This window comes from Podarcis pityusensis, assembly GCF_964106645.2.
Source record: "Podarcis pityusensis genome assembly, chromosome: 10".
NCBI lineage: Eukaryota > Metazoa > Chordata > Lepidosauria > Squamata > Lacertidae > Podarcis > Podarcis pityusensis.
This window is the reverse complement of record NC_138035.1, coordinates 29748824-29770234: the sequence shown is the minus strand read 5'-3', so window position 1 is coordinate 29770234 and position 21411 is coordinate 29748824. Positions and strand designations below refer to the sequence as shown.

Below are 21411 nucleotides of genomic sequence, written 5' to 3'. Positions count from 1 at the left end.
TCTCCGGCAAGTCTCATAACACGATAATTCTTAAGCTGAGGTTTACTGGGGTAGGGAGCTGTCTGATACCCAGTCAGATTATTTGTCAGTCTTGGACATTTTTGGGATGTAGCCCTTGCTTGCCCTACTCAGAGTAGACCCATTGATGTTGCTAAATGACTAACTCACTGATTTCTATGCGTTTACCTTGAGTATAACTGAGTTGGATACAACCCATTGTGTCTGATCTGGCTGGCAGCAGCTATCCAGGCCAAGGGTCTATCACAGGCATAGGCAAACTCGGCCCTCCAGATGTTTTGGGACTACAATTCCCATCATCCCTGACCACTGGTCCTGTTAGCTAGGGATCATGGGAGTTGTAGTCCCAAAGCATCTGGAGGGCCGAGTTTGCCTATGCCTGGTCTATCACCTCACCTGATCCTTTGAACTGGAGACACCTGGGATTGAACCTGCTTCCTTCTGCATGCAAGGCATATGTCTTACCAGGTATAGCATTTCCTGATGTTCCAAATATTCCCAGCCAGCTTTTTCTCACCTTCCAAGTCCCTCCTTGGGAGTTTTGTATTCTCTTGGGCTCCTCTCAAAGCTCTCTCTCCCCCCACTCCCCCTTCAGTTAATTTAGGCATATGTATACACCCTGTTTGCTTTCTGTCTTGTGGTTTCTCTTGTATTTGTATCCCTCCCCTCTTGTCCTCCCCTTCCTTTTATTATCTCTCCCACTTGTCCCCCTGTATGGCACGGCCACTGTGGAGTAAGCAACTGTCTGCTATTTTGCTCCGTAAAGCCCTATGCATATTGATGACGCCGTAAAAATGATTGATGGCGGCAGTCCTCGCCTTCCTTGGTTAGATCTGAGCCCTGTAGTTACTTTCACATTTGCTCCAGGAAGGCATTAATACGCAGACCATGGCTAAGGCACTTCTTAATCTTCTCTTTAGTGAACTGAAAAGGGGCTTCGTTTGTGTTTATAGCAGAGCATCTTTTCATGTAGGATGCAAGTATCAGAAAGTGAGGGGCTGCCTCTAGGGTACGTTCGTGTATGTCTGCCTTCACTTATTCGCAATGGAAGATGTATATAACATGTCATTCTTCTTGTAGATTATTTTTATTATTTCCACATTTCCCACTCTGTCCCTAAAGGTTCAGTATAGGATGCCAACAGCAATTTAAATTACGATATTTGACATTTTTTATAGTGGCTCACAGTATTCAAAATGCTTCATGTAAAATAATAAATTATTGTTATTGGGAACCAGGCAGAGGGCCTTCTTGGTAGTGGCGCCCACCCTATGGAATGCCCTCCCATCAGATGTCAAAGAAATAAACAACTGTCTGACGTTTAGGAGACATCTGAAGGCTGTTCAGGGAAGTTTTTAATGACTGATGTTTTAATGTATTTTTAATCTTTTGTTGGAAGCCGTCCAGAGTGGCTGGGGAAACCCAGCCAGATGGGCGTGGTATAAATAATATTTATTATTATTTATTTATATTATTATTATTATTATTATTATTATTATTATTATTATTATATCAGTAATTCCCTTAAAACTCCCCAGTTGGGTAAGGTTGGTTTTATCAAATATACCATGGGTAGGGAACTGGATCAGATTGGCAGGTTGGACCCAGAATTCCTTCACCTTCCAAGGGCCACTTTGGCAGCTGGGCAGGGCTACTCACCTGTCAACCAGCTGACATGATATGATATCAGGTGTTCCAACTTTAAACCTGTAGCTTTCAAGAAGATGCTTCCTTTGCAGCCTCTTTAATTCAAGCTGCGACTGCAAAGAGCCGTCCTTTGTAGCCGTGTCTTGACTTCAAGCTGTGGCTGCAAAGGAAAATCCCTGTAAGTGCACTCCTGATTCTATGTTTCTAACTGTAATTCAGTACCTTTTGAATGGGGTGTGGTGACCGAAAAAGGTTCCAGCATTTTAAAAAGCTCTGAAATCTACCGGCAGCTGCAAAACAGGACCTGAGCTGAATCAGTGGTTGTCAAATGCTGACTGTCTGGTGGGAAATAAAGAAAACCAGGTGGATTGGGGGGGGGGTGCAGAATGAAGTGTTGAACCCTGAAGAAGAAGATGCATTTTTACACTGCAACATTTTATTGCAAGTTCCACTTGTCACCCCCATTTTACAGAAGTGGAGGCTGAGGTTGGAGAAAGGAACTTGCCCCAGGCCCTCTGCTGAGCTCATGGCAGAATGAGCCTACCAAAACCAACCCAGACCTGCAATATCAGTATGTAGCAGCAATTAAAGAAAGCCTCATTCTTATTTGCTGTTGCTAAAACCTGTGTTCATGTGAAATGGTTTAGTGTGTGTGTGCTCACGAGAGAGATGAAAACGTCTTTATTTGCCCTTCTTGTGATTCATGGGACAGAACGTTGATCTTTTCCACATTTTTTTAATCAGATAAAGAGTTTGGTGTACTGTGGTTTAAGCATAGTACGTTTTGTGCGTGCTTGTGTGTTATTATGCATGCAAGGCATGCTTAGGATTTCCCCCCTTGTTGCTTTGAATGTAGGTGTGTCATCTGATTGTTTTTGTGCTCCCAATCACTTCCCAGCTGATGACTCATCAGGAAATTTGTAGGTACTCCAGGTGAGATAAAAACATGAACGGACCTTTAATTGACCTTGTAAGGCTACTAAGGTTAGAAAGTGGTTGGAAGCTTAAACGGTTGGGTGATAAACCCGCATCCTAAGCAGTCTTATCATTCCAAATACCTGAAGGAGTTTATGGGGCTGCCGCTTGGTCACCTGGCTTTCACCTTGAGCAACTGACATACCTCTTTCCTCTCTCCGAGTCAGGAGAGTTTCACTATGAGCTAATCTGTTCTGATCTGATTTTACTTATCTGGAATAACTTCTTATCTGGAATAATAATAGTCTTCTGGTTCCTGGGATTCTTGCCACAGAGCTCTTGCTCACTGTTGCCCTGCGGTATTGTCTTCATCTTCATTCCTGGGTTTACCTAAACTGCTCCTCCCTGTTTACCTGTATCCTGTACTCCTTCCTGTTTATCTTGCACCACCTCTGCACTTTCTGTCACAGCACTATGGAAAACAATGTGGAATGTGGGTCTAGTGCAGAGATAGCCAATGGGGTCGTCCTCCAGTTGCCAAACTACAACTACGGTCAACCCAGCCAACTTGGAACAATGGTCATGGATGGTGGGAGTTGTAGTTCAGCAACAACCGCCGCACTGACTGCCCCATGCCGAGAGAGAGAGAGAGAGAATAACTTGATTGATCCTGCCTAAATCGGAGTAATTCTGTTTTCATATTAATTTCATTTACAAAGGAGCAAATGCCCTCCTGTTTTTGCAAGCCTCTTTTCCAAACAATATTACATGTTTCATAAAATTTACGCACCACTTGCTTGTTAAAAAAACCTCAAAGCAGTTTACAAAAGATAAAATCAAGAAAAAATTGCAAACCTACTTTGTCAGATCAACCCTGGTCTTCTGCTTTGCATCTGAGGCTGTCCAGGCATCTGGCAAGACTCTACTCCTCCCCCAGTTTGGGAAAGGGGAAAGACAGAGCCCTTGAACATGAAAAGAAGGCTGGGGGTTGGGAACGAGGAGAAGGCCATCCTTATAGGACCCTGATTTATGGTCCAAGGCTATTAGGAATAGCTGATCAGTCCCAATTTCTATCTAATTCTTGGCATTCTTTCTTCTTAATCAGAGATATTGAGTGCATGTCCTAAAAAGAGAGGTGGTTGTTTTGGCATCCTTCCCTTTTGATCTGGAGGCTCTGATCCCGGTCCCCAGAATCGTAGGATGGGTTATGGGGAGAGAAGCTCACTTTGTTCAGATTCATTTATGCTTAGTTCATCCCCTTGTCTTTATTATCACTTGATAGGTTTGAGGGTTTTAGACTGCGGCTTTATAATTTGTAATTACATCGTTTTATGTTTTCAAAGTGTTGTGAACCACTTTGAAGAAGTTAATCCTTCAAAGGCAGCTTGCCAATCAATCAATCAAATCAATCAAATCAATCAAATCAATCAAATCAATCAAATCAATCAAATCAGTAAAGAAAAGAAAAGAAAAGAAAAGAAAAGAAAAGAAAAGAAAAGGCGATTGAGCGGCTGTGGCCTTTGTTTCCTATATTTCAGGTAGACCAGATGAAATGCAAGGTCAGCAGCCTGGAAGAAGAATGCGCCCTACTTAGGAAGCAGGCATTGACAGCTCCCCAGAGAGAAGTGGAGGATCGTGGCCTTGCTGACACTATTTGTGAGTTGCGAGCAGAGAACCAGAGACTGATAGCTTCGCTTCAGGAGCTGCAGAGCAGGCTGCAGGTACTTGCTGAAAATGTTTAATGCTAACCCGTGGAGTACTGAATTGCATCTAATGTCTCACCGCTGAAACTTGAGCTTCTCCTGGATGGTAAGAGCCAGCCTCTGCGTGCAGGAAGTTCTTCTCGGTCCAGCAATGTCTTCTCCAGTCTGACGGGGATACCTCAAAGGCAGAGCATATGGTTTGAATGTGGAAGGTCCCAGGAAAATTAAAATATGCAGCCCTGCTGGATCATCTAGTTCTCCCAGTGGCCAACCAGATGCCTGCAAGAAGCCTGCCAGCAGGACCTGAGGGCAACCTGAAGATCAAAAGGGCCTGGGACAGTTGGTATAGTTCAGGATGGGCAAAAACAGTTGCTGGACTACAGCTCCCATCATCCCTGACCTTTGGCCATGTTGGCTGTGGCTGATGGGAGCTGGAGTCTTAACAACACCTGGAGGTGGTGCAGAAGGTATCTGTTTGTGGGATGCAGGCTGCTGGGAGGTCTGGTTCAAGACACCTGCCCATCACAGTGCTTTAGCCTCATCTCTGTTGCCTCTACCTCTCTCTGCTATCTAGCTAGATGTTTGATTTTACGTGTGGCCCTCCAACAAGCGAAGGGTTGGACACCAGCAAGGCTGCCCTATTCTCATTGCTGCGGTGCCTTGCCTTTTTGTGAACCTTTGTTTTCCCCTGCCCCAAATAAACCGTTTTCAAAGCTCCTAATTTCACCTTTGTGTTGCTGGAGCTTGCACCGCCCACGATTCGTTTCGAAAGAGAAAATGTGCTGAACTGACAAATCTCCTGCAGCAAGGCTGGTCCCTGACGCTGCATCCAAGGCGACCACAATGCTTCTCATGGAGGATGGAGCTCGGTGCGCCTGTTGCTAGATCACGGCTCTAGCACTAGTAAAATGCTAAGAGGAATAAAATCTATTTAAAAGAAAGGCATCTAGTGTTGGCTTAGAGATGTAGGTAGAATACCAATGGGTGGTTTCAACAGCTGTGACTGTTTAGGAGATGAAAGCTGCCTGTTGATATCTGGGTTACAAAATCTTAACCCACGGATAGTATGTGAACACATTATTTTACCGTTTCCCCCTGTTTTGTTTAAAAAAAGGTATCCTGCATCACAGACCTCTTATCTCTCCACCCTAAATGCTGTTTGTACGACCTTATATCACGATACACAGCTTATTTGCAAAACCTGGAGAAAAATGTTTAAAACACATTTTCAGTTTGAGATTATTTCCAATCCCCCAGCCCCCAAAGAAGAAAGGTTTAACCAGGAGAGGACATAATTTAACTTGGGGATGTGAAAATAAATTGATTGGTGAGGAGGCAGCATCTGGATAGAATCAGTTCGTTATATAAATCTATTACATGCTCAGCAAAATGTTGATATTGCCATTTAAAACTGTGTAATTTAAACTTGGAGTGGTTTAAGAACAGGGACCATAAAGCATGAAATTATAAGGTTCTTATCTTGGAAGACGTGACCCCATCTTTCCGTGTTCCTAATGAACCGTAAAGCATTGCTTAGTTACGACATTTTGACATTACAGCTTCAATCATTCACAGTTTGGTTCTTTAGTTTGAGATGGAGGGTATATTTTCCATTCAGTATCTTGGATATCCCTACCGGCATGTTACGTGCAAACAGAGCTAACATGTGAACCAGCTGTTAGGGCACATCCACCCTGCAGACCTCCCATCATTCCTTTCCCCAGAAAACCTTGGGATTTGTAGTTCTGTGAGGGGGTGGATAGGGAGTCACCAAACTAGAATTCCCAGCATTGAGAACATAAGAAGAGCCTGCCAGATCAGGCCAGTGGCCCATCTAGGCCAGCATCCTGGCATAAAAAATGGTGTGGAGCTTGTATTGTAAGAGGCGCCTGCAGTTTGTGGTGGGGGAAATTATAAAACAAAAAAAGTATATATAGATGACATATATTCCCCAGTGGGGGATACTGAAAACAGCCACCCTGCAAGTGTTGACTGCTGTTTCTCTCTCTCTGTCCATCATGCTATCCCTAATTCTGCTCATCCCACCAGACAGGTGATTCTGCATTTCTGTCGCTTAGGTAGCAGGTGAAGGTCAAGTCCCAGGCTCTGAGAGGATCCTTCTAGACATTCTGGAGCACGACTGGAAGGAAGCACAAGCAGACCGGCAGGAACTGTGCCAGAAACTGGACTCTGTGCAAAATGAGCTGCAGTGGGCCGAGGAGCTGAGAGATAAGGTCAGTTGCCCCTTCCCTGGGCAACTGGGTTTTGGGGGAAGCTTTGATGCAGTTGTGGTCTGAATGCATTCAGTTCTTAATGACTTAGCCAGGTTTTGCAGGGCCCTTCACCAAGTTGCTCTCAAGAGTCACCGTTCTCTAAGTGGGTCCCCTCCTTGCTATGGCTCTTTTGCTTCCCCTTCTCTCTGGCCACAGCCCAGTCTGCTTCACAGAAACAGCTGCCTGATACCAAGACAGGCCATAGCATCATCTAGCTCAGTATTGTCCATAGTGGCAGCAGCTCCGCGGGGTTTCAGACAGGGGTCTCTTTGTCAGTTGTACCAGAGATGCTTGAGATTGAACCTGGGACCGTCTGCATACAAAGCTGATTTTCTGCCCCTGTGCCATGGCCCTTCTTGGGCTTCACTGCCCGGAAGGAGAGGGCAAGATGAGTGGATGCTGCTGACCGCCCCTTCCTTTGCTCTTGCTGCTGCTCACTTGCTTGGAGAGGGGAAGGTGAACAAGCAGAGGTAGCCAGGAAGAAGAGGAACAGGACCAAAGTGCTGACACCGGGTATGGCTCTTGGCAGCTGCCCATCAATGCTGACTGCTGACATTGGCCCTGTTCAAAGCTACTACCACAAAGCCAGGCTCTCTATCCCATTAGCTGGTGTATGTTGAGCTGTGTGTGCTTGCAAAGAGGTGACAATAAATAATTGCACATGCATCCTTCTTTTTTTCCACTTGATGTGTTACAGATCTGGTTGCACAGGTTGCAGGTCTAAACCTGCAGCAGTTTTAAGCCCTAAATATATTCCTTGAAAATGTAACCCTCTGGATTCTCTCCCCGCCCCCCATCCCACCTCTCCAGTATCTGCAAGATAAGGAAGACCTCCAGCTGAAGCACCAAACTCTGCAGAAGAACTGTGACCTGTACAAACACAGAATGAATACCGTGCTGGCTCAGTTAGAGGAGATTGAGAAGGAAAGAGATCAGGTGAGCTGCTTCTTTAAGGCAGTCTCCCCTTATGCTAGAAGCAAGGGTCTCTGATAAGAGATAGAATCCCTCTACTATCATTCTGGGTTGCTAGGTGAGGACAAGTGGTACTGATGTAGTTAGTCATGAGAATCAAGAAGCCAAAATGGAAGGAATGCTAAGAAAAGAATTTGGAAGCAGAGGAGATCAACTGGAATGGAGACCTTTTTGGTGGCTTCCTCCCCTCCTTAGTCCTATGTCACCATATAAGGCAGTGGCTGAAAAGCTCATCACTTCATTGGGCCACAGTGGAGAGAACCTGTGGCCCACCTGTTGTTGAACTCCAGCTCCTATCATTCTTGACTACTGGCCATGCTGGTTGTGGCTGATGGGAATTGGGAGTCCACCGGTATCTGGAGGGCAGCAGTGTCCAGTGAGAAGGTGCTCCCATTAGAAGCCGTCATGCGGAGGACCCCCCCCCCCACTCTATTCCTGAAGCTGCAGGGAGTTGAGGATTGGTATCCTACCAGCCAAGTATGAGCCTTGCCATACCTGTCTGCGATTTGTAGTCCGTAAGTGTGGGTATGATAACTGAGCTCCAGAGCTCAGCATCTGGGGAAACCCAAAATTTCTCCAGAAAGCAGGCTCTCTAGTCCTTAAGACACCAATGCATACAGATGGCACCTGGTTGGCAGAAGAGGACCTTGCAGTAGCCAAGGGTGGGGCATTATTGTTCTTGGTAACTCCTTGTCCCTGTCCCCTGGCTATGGAAAGCAGAATCGATAAGCTGTGCAAGATAAACAGAGGCATGCAAAGTTGCTTAATTTGTATACTCCATTACAGTATACAAAAAACAAAATCAGAAGAAAGCGTCTGTCTGCGTGTAATCCCACCTTCCCAAGGTATGTCAACCACCCCCCACCAGGAATGTGTTTTGTTTCAGGCAATCCAGAGCCGAGATGGCGTTCAGCTGCAATACTCCCAAATCCTCATTGAGAAGGACCAGTACCGCAAGCGTGTCCGGGCCTTGGAGGAAGAGAGGGACGAGCTGCTGGGCAGACTCACAGAGGCCGAGGGCAAGATTGGCACCCTTGAAGCTCAGGTGCAGCGATGCCATTGCACCAGGGGCCTAGGCAAGAAGGTGCGTTTTGAAAAGAGGAGAAAGCTTTTGGGCAGAAAGGAAGGGGAGAAGGTGGATATTTTGAAAGGTGGGAAGGCTTAGACTTGAGTGGAATAAAGTTAGGAGGGAAGGACAGAATTCCTTGCACGTTAAGGGGATGGGCTGAAGGTAAACTAGCAGCCGAGAATTTATCAAGCTCTTGGTTTGTTACTTAAGCCCTCAACAGCAAACTTGCAGTTTTACCAGCTGTCCATCTTCAAATTCAAGTGGGTCTTTCCTGCTTTTCTTCTTATGGAGCTTGAGCTGGCAGGCCTGGGTTTCCAAGGTGGTCACCCATCCAGGCCCTCACTCGAGCCACACCTGCTTTGCTTCAGCAAGGTAGCTGGATCGTGCGCCTTCATGCCACAACCTGGGAGGGACCCTGCTGTGTTGTGAAGCACATGTCATAATAAAGTAGGCCATGAGTATCTGCCGTGTACATCTGTAGTGGAAGCTTTCCTACCATTCAGTAACAGAATAGCTCTGGTTGCAGCTCCACCTGCCCAAGATAGACAAACAATAGCTCAAGCGTGTTGAAGATGGTGTGATTTCAGGGAGCCTCATTACCTGTCGTATGCACATATATTTTTGAACCATGCAAGCCTGTGTGTGTTCACTCAGAAGTAAGCCCAATTGTTTTCATTAGGGCTTACTGCCAAGTAAGTGAGCATAGGAGTGCAGCCTGTGTGTTGGTTAATTTCAGTTGTGCAGTCTTGTGGTGCAGTTAACCTTTGAAGTGGCTCGTGGTCAGAGGTGTTGTGGCCTCTCCTCTGTCCCCCCTAGAATCACTGCAGGAGGTGCAGCTTGGAGAGGGCAGCTTCTTGGCAAGTTTCAACAGTGCCACCTCTCTTGTTGAGGAGCTGACCCCTGAGACGTCTTTTGTTTTTCCACCCTGCAGATGTGTTCCTCCTCCCATTCACTTTGCTCCATCCTAAGCAGCACTTGGAGCATGGTAGAGAAGCCTCCATCGCTGGAGGGTGGAGTGGTTGATACGCCAGGCGTCTTGGATGTCGTCTTCCCTGATGACTGTATAAGCCAGAATGGGGTAAGAGAGGGGTTGGATAAAGCCAGAATGTAGTAGAACTCATGCCTTGCATGTAAACGTTTCCCAGATTCAATCTCTGGCATCTCCAGTTTAAAAGAATCAAGTAATCTAGGGACTCGGGTGGCGCTGTGGGTTAAACCACAGAGCCTAGGATTTGCAGATCAGAAGGTTGGCGGTTCGAATCCCCGCAAAGGGGTGAGCTCCCATTACTTGGTCCCTGCTCCTGCCAACCTAGCAGTTCGAAAGCACGTCAAAGTGCAAGTAGATAAATAGGTACCGCTCCGGCGGGAAGGTAAACGGCGTTTCCATGCACTGCTCTGGTTTGCCAGAAGCGGCAAACATGGCCACATGACCTGGCCACATGACCTGGAAGCTGTATGTTGGCTCCCTCGGCCAATAAAGCGAGATGAGCGCCACAACCCCAGAGTCGACCATGATTGGATCTAATGGTCAGGGGTCCCTTTACCTTTACCTTTAATCTTGGTAGGGCTGGACAATATATCAATACATCATCCAAAACCTGTTTGAAAGTCCATATTGTGATAATCGGTTTCATCATTTTTGACCTGGCAATATATTTTGAATCATGATGTGTATGTGTGCTATGCAAAAATTACAATGTGAGGAAAACTGTGAAGCCAGCCAAAGCTTCTCTCAGTTCCTGCAGCTCCTTTAACTCAGCCAGCTCAGCTCTCCCCCGCCTCCTGCAGGGGCCAGCGAATCACAAGAGCAGGTGCTGGCAAAAATCACTATGCGGTGGAAAACGTGAAGCCAACCAGTGCCTCTACATAACTCCATCCTCATTTCAGACATTGTGATATATTGGTATATAATAATATCACGATGTTGAAAACCAGATATTGCCCAGCCCTAAGTCCTGGTGGGAAAGACCCCTCCCTGGGACCCCAGAGAGCTGTGGGCAGTCAGAGGAGACAACGCAGTCCTAGCTGGGCCAATGATCTGACTTGGAATGAGGCAATTTTCCTCTGTTCCTAAGAGTTTAGGCAGCTGTTTCACTGTTTTGCAGAGCAGTGGGTGTGGATGTAACCTTTGTACGCTAGGCTAGTTTCTGCACACTCCCTTGTTTATCCAGAGTTCAAGAACATATTCCAGTCAGGCTGAAAAACACTAAATGAGAGTGTGAAGCAGCAGCTGGGAAGTTTATACAGTCTAAGAAGAGTCTCAAGGGCCAGGCAGGTAGGCTTGGAGGGCTGCATTTGGCCCCTGGGCCTGAGGTTCCCTGCCCTGCTAGAACTCCTGCATTGCAGGGGGTTGGGCTAGATGATCCTTGGGGTCCCTTCCAGCTCTACAATTCTATGATTCAAACTCTTCAACCCACGACCCAATTGGTGGCGCAACTCTGCCCTTCATGCTTCCTGTTGTAACATGCACCCCCACCATCCAACCCCCCACATAGGCTTTCTCCTCATATACAAACTTATACAGTGGATGCTCAGGTTGCGAATGTGATCCGTGCGGGATGCACGTTTGCAACCCGCGTCTGCGCACGTGCGGGTTGCGATTTGGCGCTTCTGCACATGCACGACCACTGAAACTTGGAAGTAACCCTTTCTTTTTTTTAAAAAAAAATAATATTTATTAAAGTTTCAAAGGAAAAAAAAATCACATTAATAAAAAAAATTAACAATAAAAAGGAAAAATACAAAGTAGGAAAAAAAGAAAAAACAGTTAAAAACAATTCCATCTTTTCCTCACTTCTTTTACGTTTACTTGTTTCCCGGACCTCCTCATACCTCCCTCTTTTGTATTCCAATTCAATTTGTTAATCCAACAATTCCTTTCCCTCCTTTTTAATCCTAATCCTTAATCTTGATATATTGCAACATTAGATTTTTACATACTAAAAACCAATTTTTCCATATTCTTTTGTACCTATACAAAAGAAGTAACCCTTTCCGGTACTTCCGGGTTTCGGCAGTCCGCAACCCAAAAAAACGCAACCTGAAGCGGCTGTAACCCGAGGTATGACTGTACACACACTTGATTTACAGTTTACTAGGTTTTAATCTCGCTGATGAACAGTGAGACAAGGAAGTTTGTGGTGCGTGTGGCGTTTTGGCTTTCAGGTCTTTTCTCCTCTCTCCTTAGGAAGTGACTCCAGAACGCGAGAGAGAAATAAACCGCCTTTCCATCTTCCCCTTCCCCCCCTGCACTGGCTCCATTCTTCGGAGGCAGCGTGAGGACGGACCGACCCCCATCAAGAGGTGACACTTGGAATCCCAGCGCAATGGCACTCTCTCTTACATGTTGGTGTCTTCAGCCTCAGGCAAAGCCTCAAGGGATTTTTTTAAAGCATTGAACTTGAATGCTTTAAAATCCCAGTTCTTCCCCTTCTCCAAGTCTCCAGCTTCTTAAGGGGGGGGGGGGAGAAGGAGGGAGGTAGAATCTGTGTAGGAGGGCAGGAGAGTAGCCATATAGGGCCTTTCTTTGGATGTGATGATGCTCTTTTCATAGTTTCCCATCACGGATCCCAGGCTCTTATCCCTTTTCTGCTCTCCCACTGTCCTGTTTCCTGGACATAAAGCTTTTTTTAAAGGTGGGGCTGTCATGGAGAGCAAGGAGGCAGTGAAGGGGGGGGGGGGAAGAAACCCCATTTTGAGTTGAGTGCAGCTTGAAAAGGGCTGGATCTGACTCCAAATGCAGCCAGCCTTCTTTGAGCAGGAGAAGATTCCCTTTCAAACTTCCCCCTCCCCATGTCTACATGGGACAGGAGCCGACAGGCAGGTAGAAAGAAAAAGGGACTCCGTGGGCAGGACCTGAGACCTCATGGTCTGTGCATGCTGTAGGATGCAAGGGGGTGGCAGGCAGCAAATGTGGAGGACCTAAGAGGTTGTCATTGCAGCTAGGGAGATACGGGTGCACCAGTTATAGTAGATCGCAAGGATAAATGCAAGGGAGGAAAGGTGGGGTGAATTCAATATGCCCTCTCCGGAGAAAGTGGGGTATTTTTTTGGGTAGGACCAGATGATTGTATGCAGGAGGATGGATGAGCAGCTGTCGTTTATGAGAAGGGATGCAAAAGCTGGCTCTAGGGCTGCATCTATGAGCATCTCTGCAATGGTAAGCCCTGGAAGTGGCTTGATTGTGCTGCAGGCAGTCCCACCTAATGTAGCTAAGCCTGTTTTGTCCTCAGGTAGTATTTGGGATGGCTGACTGTTCAGGAACCTCATGCAAACCATCCTGAGCTGTTTGGAGACAGGGAAGGATCCAAATGCAACAAAAGACATCAAGGGAACACTGGAGAAAGGTGGAGGGATGGTTTTGATGTTTGTATGCTTTTGAATTAATCCCTTCTGTGTTTCCTTTGTACTTTTAGTTGGTCCTGTGGGTCCTTTGGCAGCTTGGAAGACTTAACAGGTATTGCCAATCCTTCTCCTGCCCCCACCCCCTGCGTTACAGAGCCTCTCTTCTTGAGAGCTGTGGGCTCCCCCCTGCCAAATCAGCTGCTTGCCCGTGTGCCCACGAGGGGGCACCCTTGCCCCACACTTCCCCTGCCAGCTCTTGGGAGCCACCTCCAGGGTCTCGCCAGCACATCGTTCTGAGGCTATTCCGGTCTGGTGTGTTTAATTTACAGCGGGTTTTTGTCTGACAGTGAATTTGATTCAGTTTCAGAGGAGTGGGAACCGGAAGAGATAAATGCTTCAGCTTCAGGCTGTTATCGGTTCTTGGTGACAGGCTGTAAATCTCCCAACGCCTGTCCCACTGTATATCTCAGGCCTTGGCTAGATTGTGGAGTTTTCTACCAACGCCACTCCTTGGGGCAATTGGCCCGTGTGCAGAAGTGTCTGGCTTCTGCAGTCGGAGGCTTTGGAAAGTGGAGAGATTTGCCCAGAGTCCACTCCAACATACTTGGGGAATCCACTCCTGGATTTGCCCTGCTCCCTCCTTTTATGGGCATTTGAAGAATCCAATCTAGGTATCGGTAGAGTACAGCTGACCATCCTTTCACCTGCCTGCCACTCTGCTTGATACACTGTTCTCCAGAACTTATATACTGAGGGGTCTCTTCTGAGATTACTCTAGCTCAGGTGTGTGTTTGTGGGGGGACCTTTTTTCAGCCCAAGAACTGCATGAAGGAAGAGGCACAGGACCAGAGGCAGAGCACTGAATGTAGGTTAACATTCACAACACACAAAAGCCAGAGGTTCCCCCACACACCCAGTTCTCCATTCAGGCAAGCTTGGATACATAACCACAGTTTGGGGACACATTCCAGCCAGGCGAAAGGAGGGTGTGCAACAGGGCCACTTAGGGGGCGTGGCTTGCAAAGGAGGTGTGGCCTAGGAAGAGTCCTGAGGGTCAGAGAGGGAGACATGCAGCCCCTATCCTGAGCTTTCACTGCCCTTACTCCAGCTGTCTGGGATTTGCTTTTCTCCGCAGCTGTCGGTTGCGCAACTGAGCTGGTGTTAAGTGACCTAATAACTTCGTTGAGGGCGGGGTTGTGTGAATCCTAACCTACATGGCCAGCTGCCCATGTAGCTGGATCATTTAAATGCAGTTCTGGAGCTTGGGGTTTCCCCGGCCCAATGACTTCAATGCCTTTCAGATGAAAGGTGCTTATGAATCCTTGCATGTTGCCCATGGTAACTTCTTGTTGTTCTGTCTGTCTCTCTCTCTCTCTCAGGAAGTGCCATCAACACTCCTTCATCTGCCAGATCCCGTTCCTCTTCCAGCAGTGCCTACACCAGGGCAAAGTCAGAAATCTGCTTGTCTGGAAGCTCTGTCAAGCAGGACTTCTCCAGGAGGTCTGTTTCCCTTTCTCAAACAAACACTCCTGCCTCCCTGATGGTTTGGAGAGGCAGCCCTATGAATGCAGGCATCCTAGGTGGGGCAGCCACGCTGGGTAACTCTGTGAGGTCTGTGCCTGCAGTTGAATGGCATCCGTTTCCAGGGCTTATCTCCCCTCCCTGCTACTGGGTCCTGCAACCATTGCTGCTGCTTCCACCGCTTCACCTGGTTGTGAAGATAGGAACACGTAAAGCTGCCTTTTATAGACTTGTTGGTCCATCTACTCCATCAATGCCTGCTCTGACTGGCAGCAGCTCTCCAAGTTCTAACCAAGGTCCCTCTAGTCCAGCAACCTGTTCTCAACCAGAAGCTGTGGTTCTTCCAAAAGTTGTTGGACTCCCAATTCCAATGAATGGCCAGTAAGACAGAGATTATGGGATTTGTAGTCCAAGCAACATCTAGAGGGCCACAGGTCCATCCCGGCCGCATATCCTGCTCATCGAAACAGAGAATGAGATGTACCAGAGTCTAATTCCATGCTGTCTTCCTTCCCCATTCAGGTCTGTTGTGGTGCACCTGCCTCACACGGGGCCCATGGCTGTCCCAGCGCCCCAGAGCAGCAGACTGGCTGGGGACATCTCCATCCTTGGAGGAAACACAACTGGGATTTATGTCCAGTGGGTGAGGCCAGGCTCAGAAGCGGAGTGCGTGGGGCTCAGAGAGGGATGCCGACTCCTTGAGGTATGAATGAATGTTTGGAATTGCAGATAATGTCGGAGTGGGAAGAGTTATAAGGAAGTGGAATGGGTGGGTGGGGGGACTGCAGTAATAAACCAAAAGGTGACTCCCCTTGTTTGTCTCTCGGTTAGACAGATATACAAGGCAGAATGACACCTAGTGGCTGAATTCTTTATTGCAAATGCCTTACTTCAGACATTCAGCTGCTGCCTAGTTACTTTTGCACGGGTCCCCTCATACTTTTGCACAAGTCCTGCAGTGGAGATGTCATTTACCCCCATGCATAACTAAACCTGGCATCAGGTCACAAGTGATTTATTTGCATATACCCCCCTCCCAAATGGAGGATAGCGCTGATATGTGGGTGTGGGCTTGGTCTATTCCAAGACTATCCTAATGATACTTCACATGTAATTTAACCTTTTCAAGCAATCAAGGTGGTTAGGGAGGGATGTAACCTGGTGACAGAGCACATGCTTTCCAAGGATAAAAGTTCCAGGTTCAATCCCTAGTATCTTCAGACAGGACTGGGAAATATTCCTGTCTGAAACCCTGGAGAACCACTGAAAGTTTGTGCAAGCCCCACTGACAGGTGGGGAGCCTGTGGCATGGTGCTCCAGGTGTCGATGGACTCCAGCTCCCATCAGCCCTAGCCAGCAGAGTCTGATGGCCAGGGGTTGTGGGAATTGTAGTCCAGCGACATCCTTAATGTAGGGGATACTGAGCCAGGTGGAGTGACGATCTGACTAGGTACAAGGCAGCATTCAGTGTTCCCAAAACACTTCATATACATTACCTCTTTGTCCTTGTTGCAACAGCTGGGTAGGATGTGTCAAGTACTGCTGCTGTTCCCATTTTGCAGATAGAAATCTGAAAGAGAGGCTTGCCTAACAAGTTCATGGTAGAAGCAAGATTCAAACCTAGGATATTCTGATTCCCAGCTCTTAAGTCTTTTACCCACCAAGCTACACCAACTACAAAAAGATTGGGCATCCTTTTTAGTTTCTAAATCTGATTTGCACACCTGTGCCCACTTAAATGCCCGACTTCCATTGCCTGCCCTAGCAATGCTGGGGAGCCCTCTTCAGCGCAAAAGTTGCATTTCCATCTGCGCCACCTTCCATGGGCCACGTGCTTGTGGTGGGAGGGGCCAGAGGCAAAGCAGGCGGAGCAATATATGCAGATTTTACTTTTGTTCGACAGGCTGGTTTCACACAGCTCTGATCTATCCTCCATCCAGGCAAGCAAGAGGCATTAGCAGAGTTAACGGACATACTCCAGCCAGGCAAAAATGCTCAAGGAAGGTGTGACTGGGGAGAGTCTCAAGGGCCAAGCTGGGCCTAGGGTTTCCCCCCTTTGTTCTATTGCTGCTCTTAATGTCAGTCCATGTACTATCCTAGTGGCTGATATTCGCCTAGGCTGCAACAGTGAGCTTCCTCTGGTCCTGATTCTCCCCAGAAGTTGTGCCATGCCCCAGCATTTACATGGGCATTGGGGTGAATGTGCACAGGCCACAAGTCCACCTCTGAACAGAGAGGCCTGGAGCCTGTTTCAGTAGCTCTGGAAATTTCTTCTTCAGTTTGGGATCTCCCAATTCCCTGCACCCCTTCTTTGAAGAAAGATCAAAGAATCCAACAGCAGCCTGTTTTTTCAGATCTCCTGTCCCCGGGAAACCTGCTATCAAGCGTGCATTAACAGCCTACAGCTTGCTTGCTTGCTTGCTTGTTTTGTTTTAAAGATTGCAGAGGGGATGGATGGAGAGGTAGCAGCACAGTTCTTTTTCTTTTTTTAAAGTCCAGATTAATATAATTTTTTTACAAAGCTAATTGTAACTCATCCCTGCATCTCTGCTCTGTGTGTGTTTCTGCGGCAGATTAGGGGTCCGCAGCTAAACGGGAAAGTGCTCTCTCTGGAGAACTGCACCCTGGAAGTAGCTTACCTGAGTCTGCTGCACTGGGATGATCCATCTGCTCTGCTCTTCCTCCCTGATATGAGAGGTAAGCCACTTTTACCCAATCCTGCATATGTGATTGTTCTATCCTTAACTAATCTGGACAGTCAAGGCTGTGGGTCTAGTGCGCAGCTGCAATGCTGCTGCAAAAACATTTTAGCTGAATATCTGGCCTAGGATGCCACCGCTTTTCAAGTTATGATTTATTTAGGAAAAGTAAGCACAAACCAAGTTTCTAGTCCCTGTGGCTATGGAATGATATCTTAGAACCCTTAGATCACACGAGACTTGCGGTTAGCCAAGAGTGGCAGTTCAGTGCAGTGCCCCTGTTGTAGCTCTATGCTTTTCTTTTGCAATACTTGGAAGTGTATACCACACCGTTCATTTAGGGTGTCATATAGGTTGCCATGCTGGGACAGATTTCCCATTGCTGCTGCAAGTCTCTGGTATCCCATGGCTTTTAAATTTGCGTGTACAGCTTTAAGGATTACCCTTGCGGTGATAAGAGCCCCTGATTTTAATTTAAGTCACCCAGATGGAACTTGTCCAAAATCTGGCCAGCTCAAGCCAGACTCCCCATTAGCTTGGATTCAGATCATGGGAGTTAGTGCCTGGAGGGCAGTTTGGGTTGGAAGCCCAGATGCCTCTCTTCCCTTTGAGTAGCAGGGCCGTTATGGAGCCCTCTCTCCATAATCAGCTCTCTATAATCAGCATCTTTAAACTAGTGCTTCTTTTGCATACAGAACCTCACTTTATAGGACTTCTCCAAGTAGCCTTGTCACAATGCTGGAACTGCAGAATTCCGTGCAAAAGAGCGAGGAGAGGGGACCAGCCACTGACTCTTCCTGTTGCTTCGTTTTTGGAGCAAGGCAGTGTTGTCCTGCTCTCATGCTGATCAGTAACAGGATACAGAAGTTCCCTCCCTCTCTCTCTCATGCTTTTTTGAACAGCATGTTCACAGGAGGGTTAGGAGGAGTAGAGGGGCCACTTATTGGGCCCCCTAAGTCACACCTGCTTATCTGATGTTGGAGAGGGATACATGAGGCTTCTAGATCTCCCATCTTTTCCCCCTTTTTCTTTGGCGTTCCTGTGAGTTCCTAATTTTATGTGGAACTTTTCCCCCAGTTACACAGACTTTGAAGACTTCTATCTATCATTGCCCTCTCTCGTGTGACTTTTTCTGTGCACTTTACATAATGCATCATCGCGATGAGCTCCATCAGGTTCCTTCCTCCATCAACAATAACTTGGAGACATCTGCTCCACTGAGCTCCAGCTGTTGGAGAGAAAGGAAGCAGGGCACTCCATCCATCTGCTCTGCCGAGAGACCAGCAACTCATGGCTCCTCCTCCTCTCCTTGGAACTCTTTTCATTCTAGCTGGTCATTACAGGAGCTTCCTTACAACAACTTGTTCCTTATCTGCAAAACCCAAACAAAAACCCAGTGCGGAGGGGCCCTTTGTTACAAAACCGTGCCTGATTTTGCTTTTTTCCTCTTCCTCCCTCCCAGTCACTTTTCCTTTTGTGCTGTGCCATTTAGATTGTAAGCCTGAAGGCAGGGACTATATTGATGTTTGCGAGCTTCTCCTTGAGCCCTCTTTTGTTTTCCTGAAGAGGATGGTAAACCATGCTTTGGATAAAAAACTAATGCATTTATTTGGGTCTTTCAACTGCTGTTTGCTGTCTCTTCTGCATGCTAGAGGCTGTACTGGTGGTGGAGGGGTGAGCAGCAACAACAGGAGAGATCTGCTGCTTCCATGTCTGGCTTGTGAGCTACCTGGTTGGCAAATGCAGGAGACAGGAAGCTGGACTAGATGGGCCTTTGGCCTGATCCAGCAGGGCCCCTCTCATTTGCATCCTCTTCTCTTTACCAGGATACCAGCCTCTCAAAGAAGCACTGGATGCTGGGAAGAAGGTTCCTGGCGACTCGTTTTATGTGCGGGCCAACCTGAGCCTCCTGGAGCTTGCCGACCCTTATGCCTTGTGCGTGAAGCACCGGGAGATCCTTCACGTCATGGACACTTTGTACAAGGGGCGGCTGGAGTGGTACTGTGCCCGCGTGGATCCCTTCACCCTCCAGGACTTGGACAGTGGCACGGTACCTAACTACAGCAGGTAATGGGCCTCTGTTCCTTGGGTGTGATTTAATGCACAAGAACTTAAGTGGGCAGAGGGCTGCTTTGCATGCATAAGGGATGCTTCCAGTCTTTTGGGGTGGGATTCAGTCATACTGGCAAATTCAGGCTGTGCAGTTATAGCCAAATGAGAGAATCATGGAATTGTAGAGCTGGAAGGGACCACGGGGGTCATCTAGTCCAACCCCTTGCAATGTAGGAATCCTTTCGAACCTATGACCCTGACATTAAGAATCTCATGCTCTACTAAGTAAGTTATCCTTTAGGCAAGGGAGGCCTTATACAACCACCACATTCCCCCCCCCTTCCCTTGCCCCGCCCCAATCATACTTCTTGCAATGAGGAAAGAAACTGGAAAATGCAATGGAAAGTGTGGGGTAACACTTGAGGCAACATCCTCTAACTTCCCAGTAAGCAAACTGGAATGGATGCTCAGTAAACAGCCACCTGTCATCTAATCTCCCTGCGAACAAATTGGGATGTATGATCAGTAAGCGGGTTGTCTGGAAGCTACCAAGGTCAATGCCTGGTATCTCTAGTTAAAAATGGGGAAAAGGACAGTAGCAGCGGGTGATGCAGCCGAAATTTGCCCGAGACAGAATTTTAAAACTGGAGGGAGGGAGAGAAGGGTCAAGGGGTCACCTAGTGCAAACCTGTGCTTGAGTCTGGGAATCCATAGAATTCAAGCGTTTCCCCAAAGATCTTGAAAGACATACATTGGGTCCCAGTACATTTCTGAGCACAATTCAAAGTGTTGGTGTTGACCTTTAAAGCCCTAAACGGCCTCGGTCTTGTATACCTGAAGGAGCGTCTCCACCCCCATCGTTCTGCCCGGACGCTGAGGTCCAGAACCAAGTGCCTTCTGGCGGTTCCCTCATTGTGAGAAGTAAAGCTACAGGGAACCAGGCAGAGGGCCTTTTTGGTAGTGGCGCTCGCCCTGTGGAACGTCCTCCCATCAGATGTCAAAGAGATAAACAACTACCTGACATTTAGAAGACATCTGAAGGCAGCCCTGTTCAGGGAAGTTTTTAATGTGTGACATTTTAATGTATTTTTAATCTTTGTTGGAAGCCGCCCAGAGTGGCTGGAGAAAGCCAGCCAGATGGGCGGAGTACAAATGATAAATTATTATTATTATTATTAAGATTGGCAGTGAAGGAGGATCCCTCCACCCTGCTTTGGCCATTGGCTGCCTTCTAAGCTGCTCTTAAGAGCACAGGGAACTTATAAGGAGTCAGGCCCACTGGAACATCTGGCTGTGTCTACATTGGCTGGGAGCATCTCTCCAGGGCTTCAGACAGCGGACATTTCCACCTCTACCGGGAGATAATGGGAAATGAACGTGGGGCCTTCAGCATTCAAAGCCCTGCACTACAACCCTTCCCATAACCATTCAAGACTTTTCTCCTGATTCTCAGTGGAAAACTCCCTCCCTGTAACTTAAGTACATTTAGATGCAGTCGTGCTCTTTGGGCAGCAGAACCCGGAAAACAGCTGCTGGGCATAACAGAGATCTAGAGAGCGACTAATACCAAGAGATGGCATCAGGCAGCTTCTTAAGATTCCCCTCTATTTTTTTGTAGTTGGAGCACTTGACTAGCACAAGGTACGGCGAGTTGTAACCCATAGATCTAAGCACCACTATGATATGTGGGTGCTGTAGGAGAAAGGTTTATAGGGGAACCCACAACTGGGAGGAGGGGAGGTTGTTAGTGAGTGCCTCCCCGCCCCCATTTAATTTCTTCTGGTAAGGCCCTCCTCCTTTGAGGAATCCTAACAGTTGCAAGAGCTTTGTGGAACATTCTGCCCCCTGAGAATTGCCCAAGTCTAGTCTGCAGGTTTTTAGCAGGATCTGCAAAAGCATCCTTGTTTAAACTGGGTTTTTAAAGGTATCTTGTAATATTTATGTAGCGTTATTGGATTAATTTTAGATGGACTCGGGTTTTGGAGAGCTAATTGAGTTTTATTTGTTGCCGTGCTTTTTATTGTGTTTCCATTGGATTTTTAGAGAAGGCTGAGTGGATGGCAGGCAGTGCTGGGTAAGGCAACAGAGGCAGAAATTTGGTGGGGGGCAGCCAGGTGGAGACGTGGCCACGCTGCTGTTGCAGAAGCTGCCTGGGAGCTGTAGGGAACTGGTGAATCAGTGGATTTGAGCTGGGATTT

General features: G+C 47.4%; 1 protein-coding gene and 1 long non-coding RNA gene across 3 annotated transcripts in view; one reads left to right on the top strand and one right to left on the bottom strand.

Moving 5' to 3' along the window:
- The window catches only part of LOC308457739, a 515363-nt gene that overhangs the window by 140997 nt on the left and 352955 nt on the right, over positions 1 to 21411 (bottom strand). The gene's annotated exons all lie outside the window — the stretch shown is intronic.
- The window catches only part of CARD10 (caspase recruitment domain family member 10), a 43075-nt gene that overhangs the window by 11780 nt on the left and 9884 nt on the right, over positions 1 to 21411 (top strand). For both annotated transcript variants that reach the window (XM_080971675.1, XM_080971674.1), the window contains exons 6-16: positions 4119 to 4301; positions 6362 to 6517; positions 7367 to 7492; positions 8415 to 8612; positions 9529 to 9675; positions 11785 to 11900; positions 13013 to 13053; positions 14321 to 14441; positions 14985 to 15165; positions 17036 to 17159; positions 18988 to 19228. In XM_080971675.1, the coding sequence (XP_080827801.1) occupies positions 4119 to 4301; positions 6362 to 6517; positions 7367 to 7492; positions 8415 to 8612; positions 9529 to 9675; positions 11785 to 11900; positions 13013 to 13053; positions 14321 to 14441; positions 14985 to 15165; positions 17036 to 17159; positions 18988 to 19228 (1634 nt within the window). The remainder of the gene's footprint in view (positions 1 to 4118; positions 4302 to 6361; positions 6518 to 7366; positions 7493 to 8414; positions 8613 to 9528; positions 9676 to 11784; positions 11901 to 13012; positions 13054 to 14320; positions 14442 to 14984; positions 15166 to 17035; positions 17160 to 18987; positions 19229 to 21411) is intronic.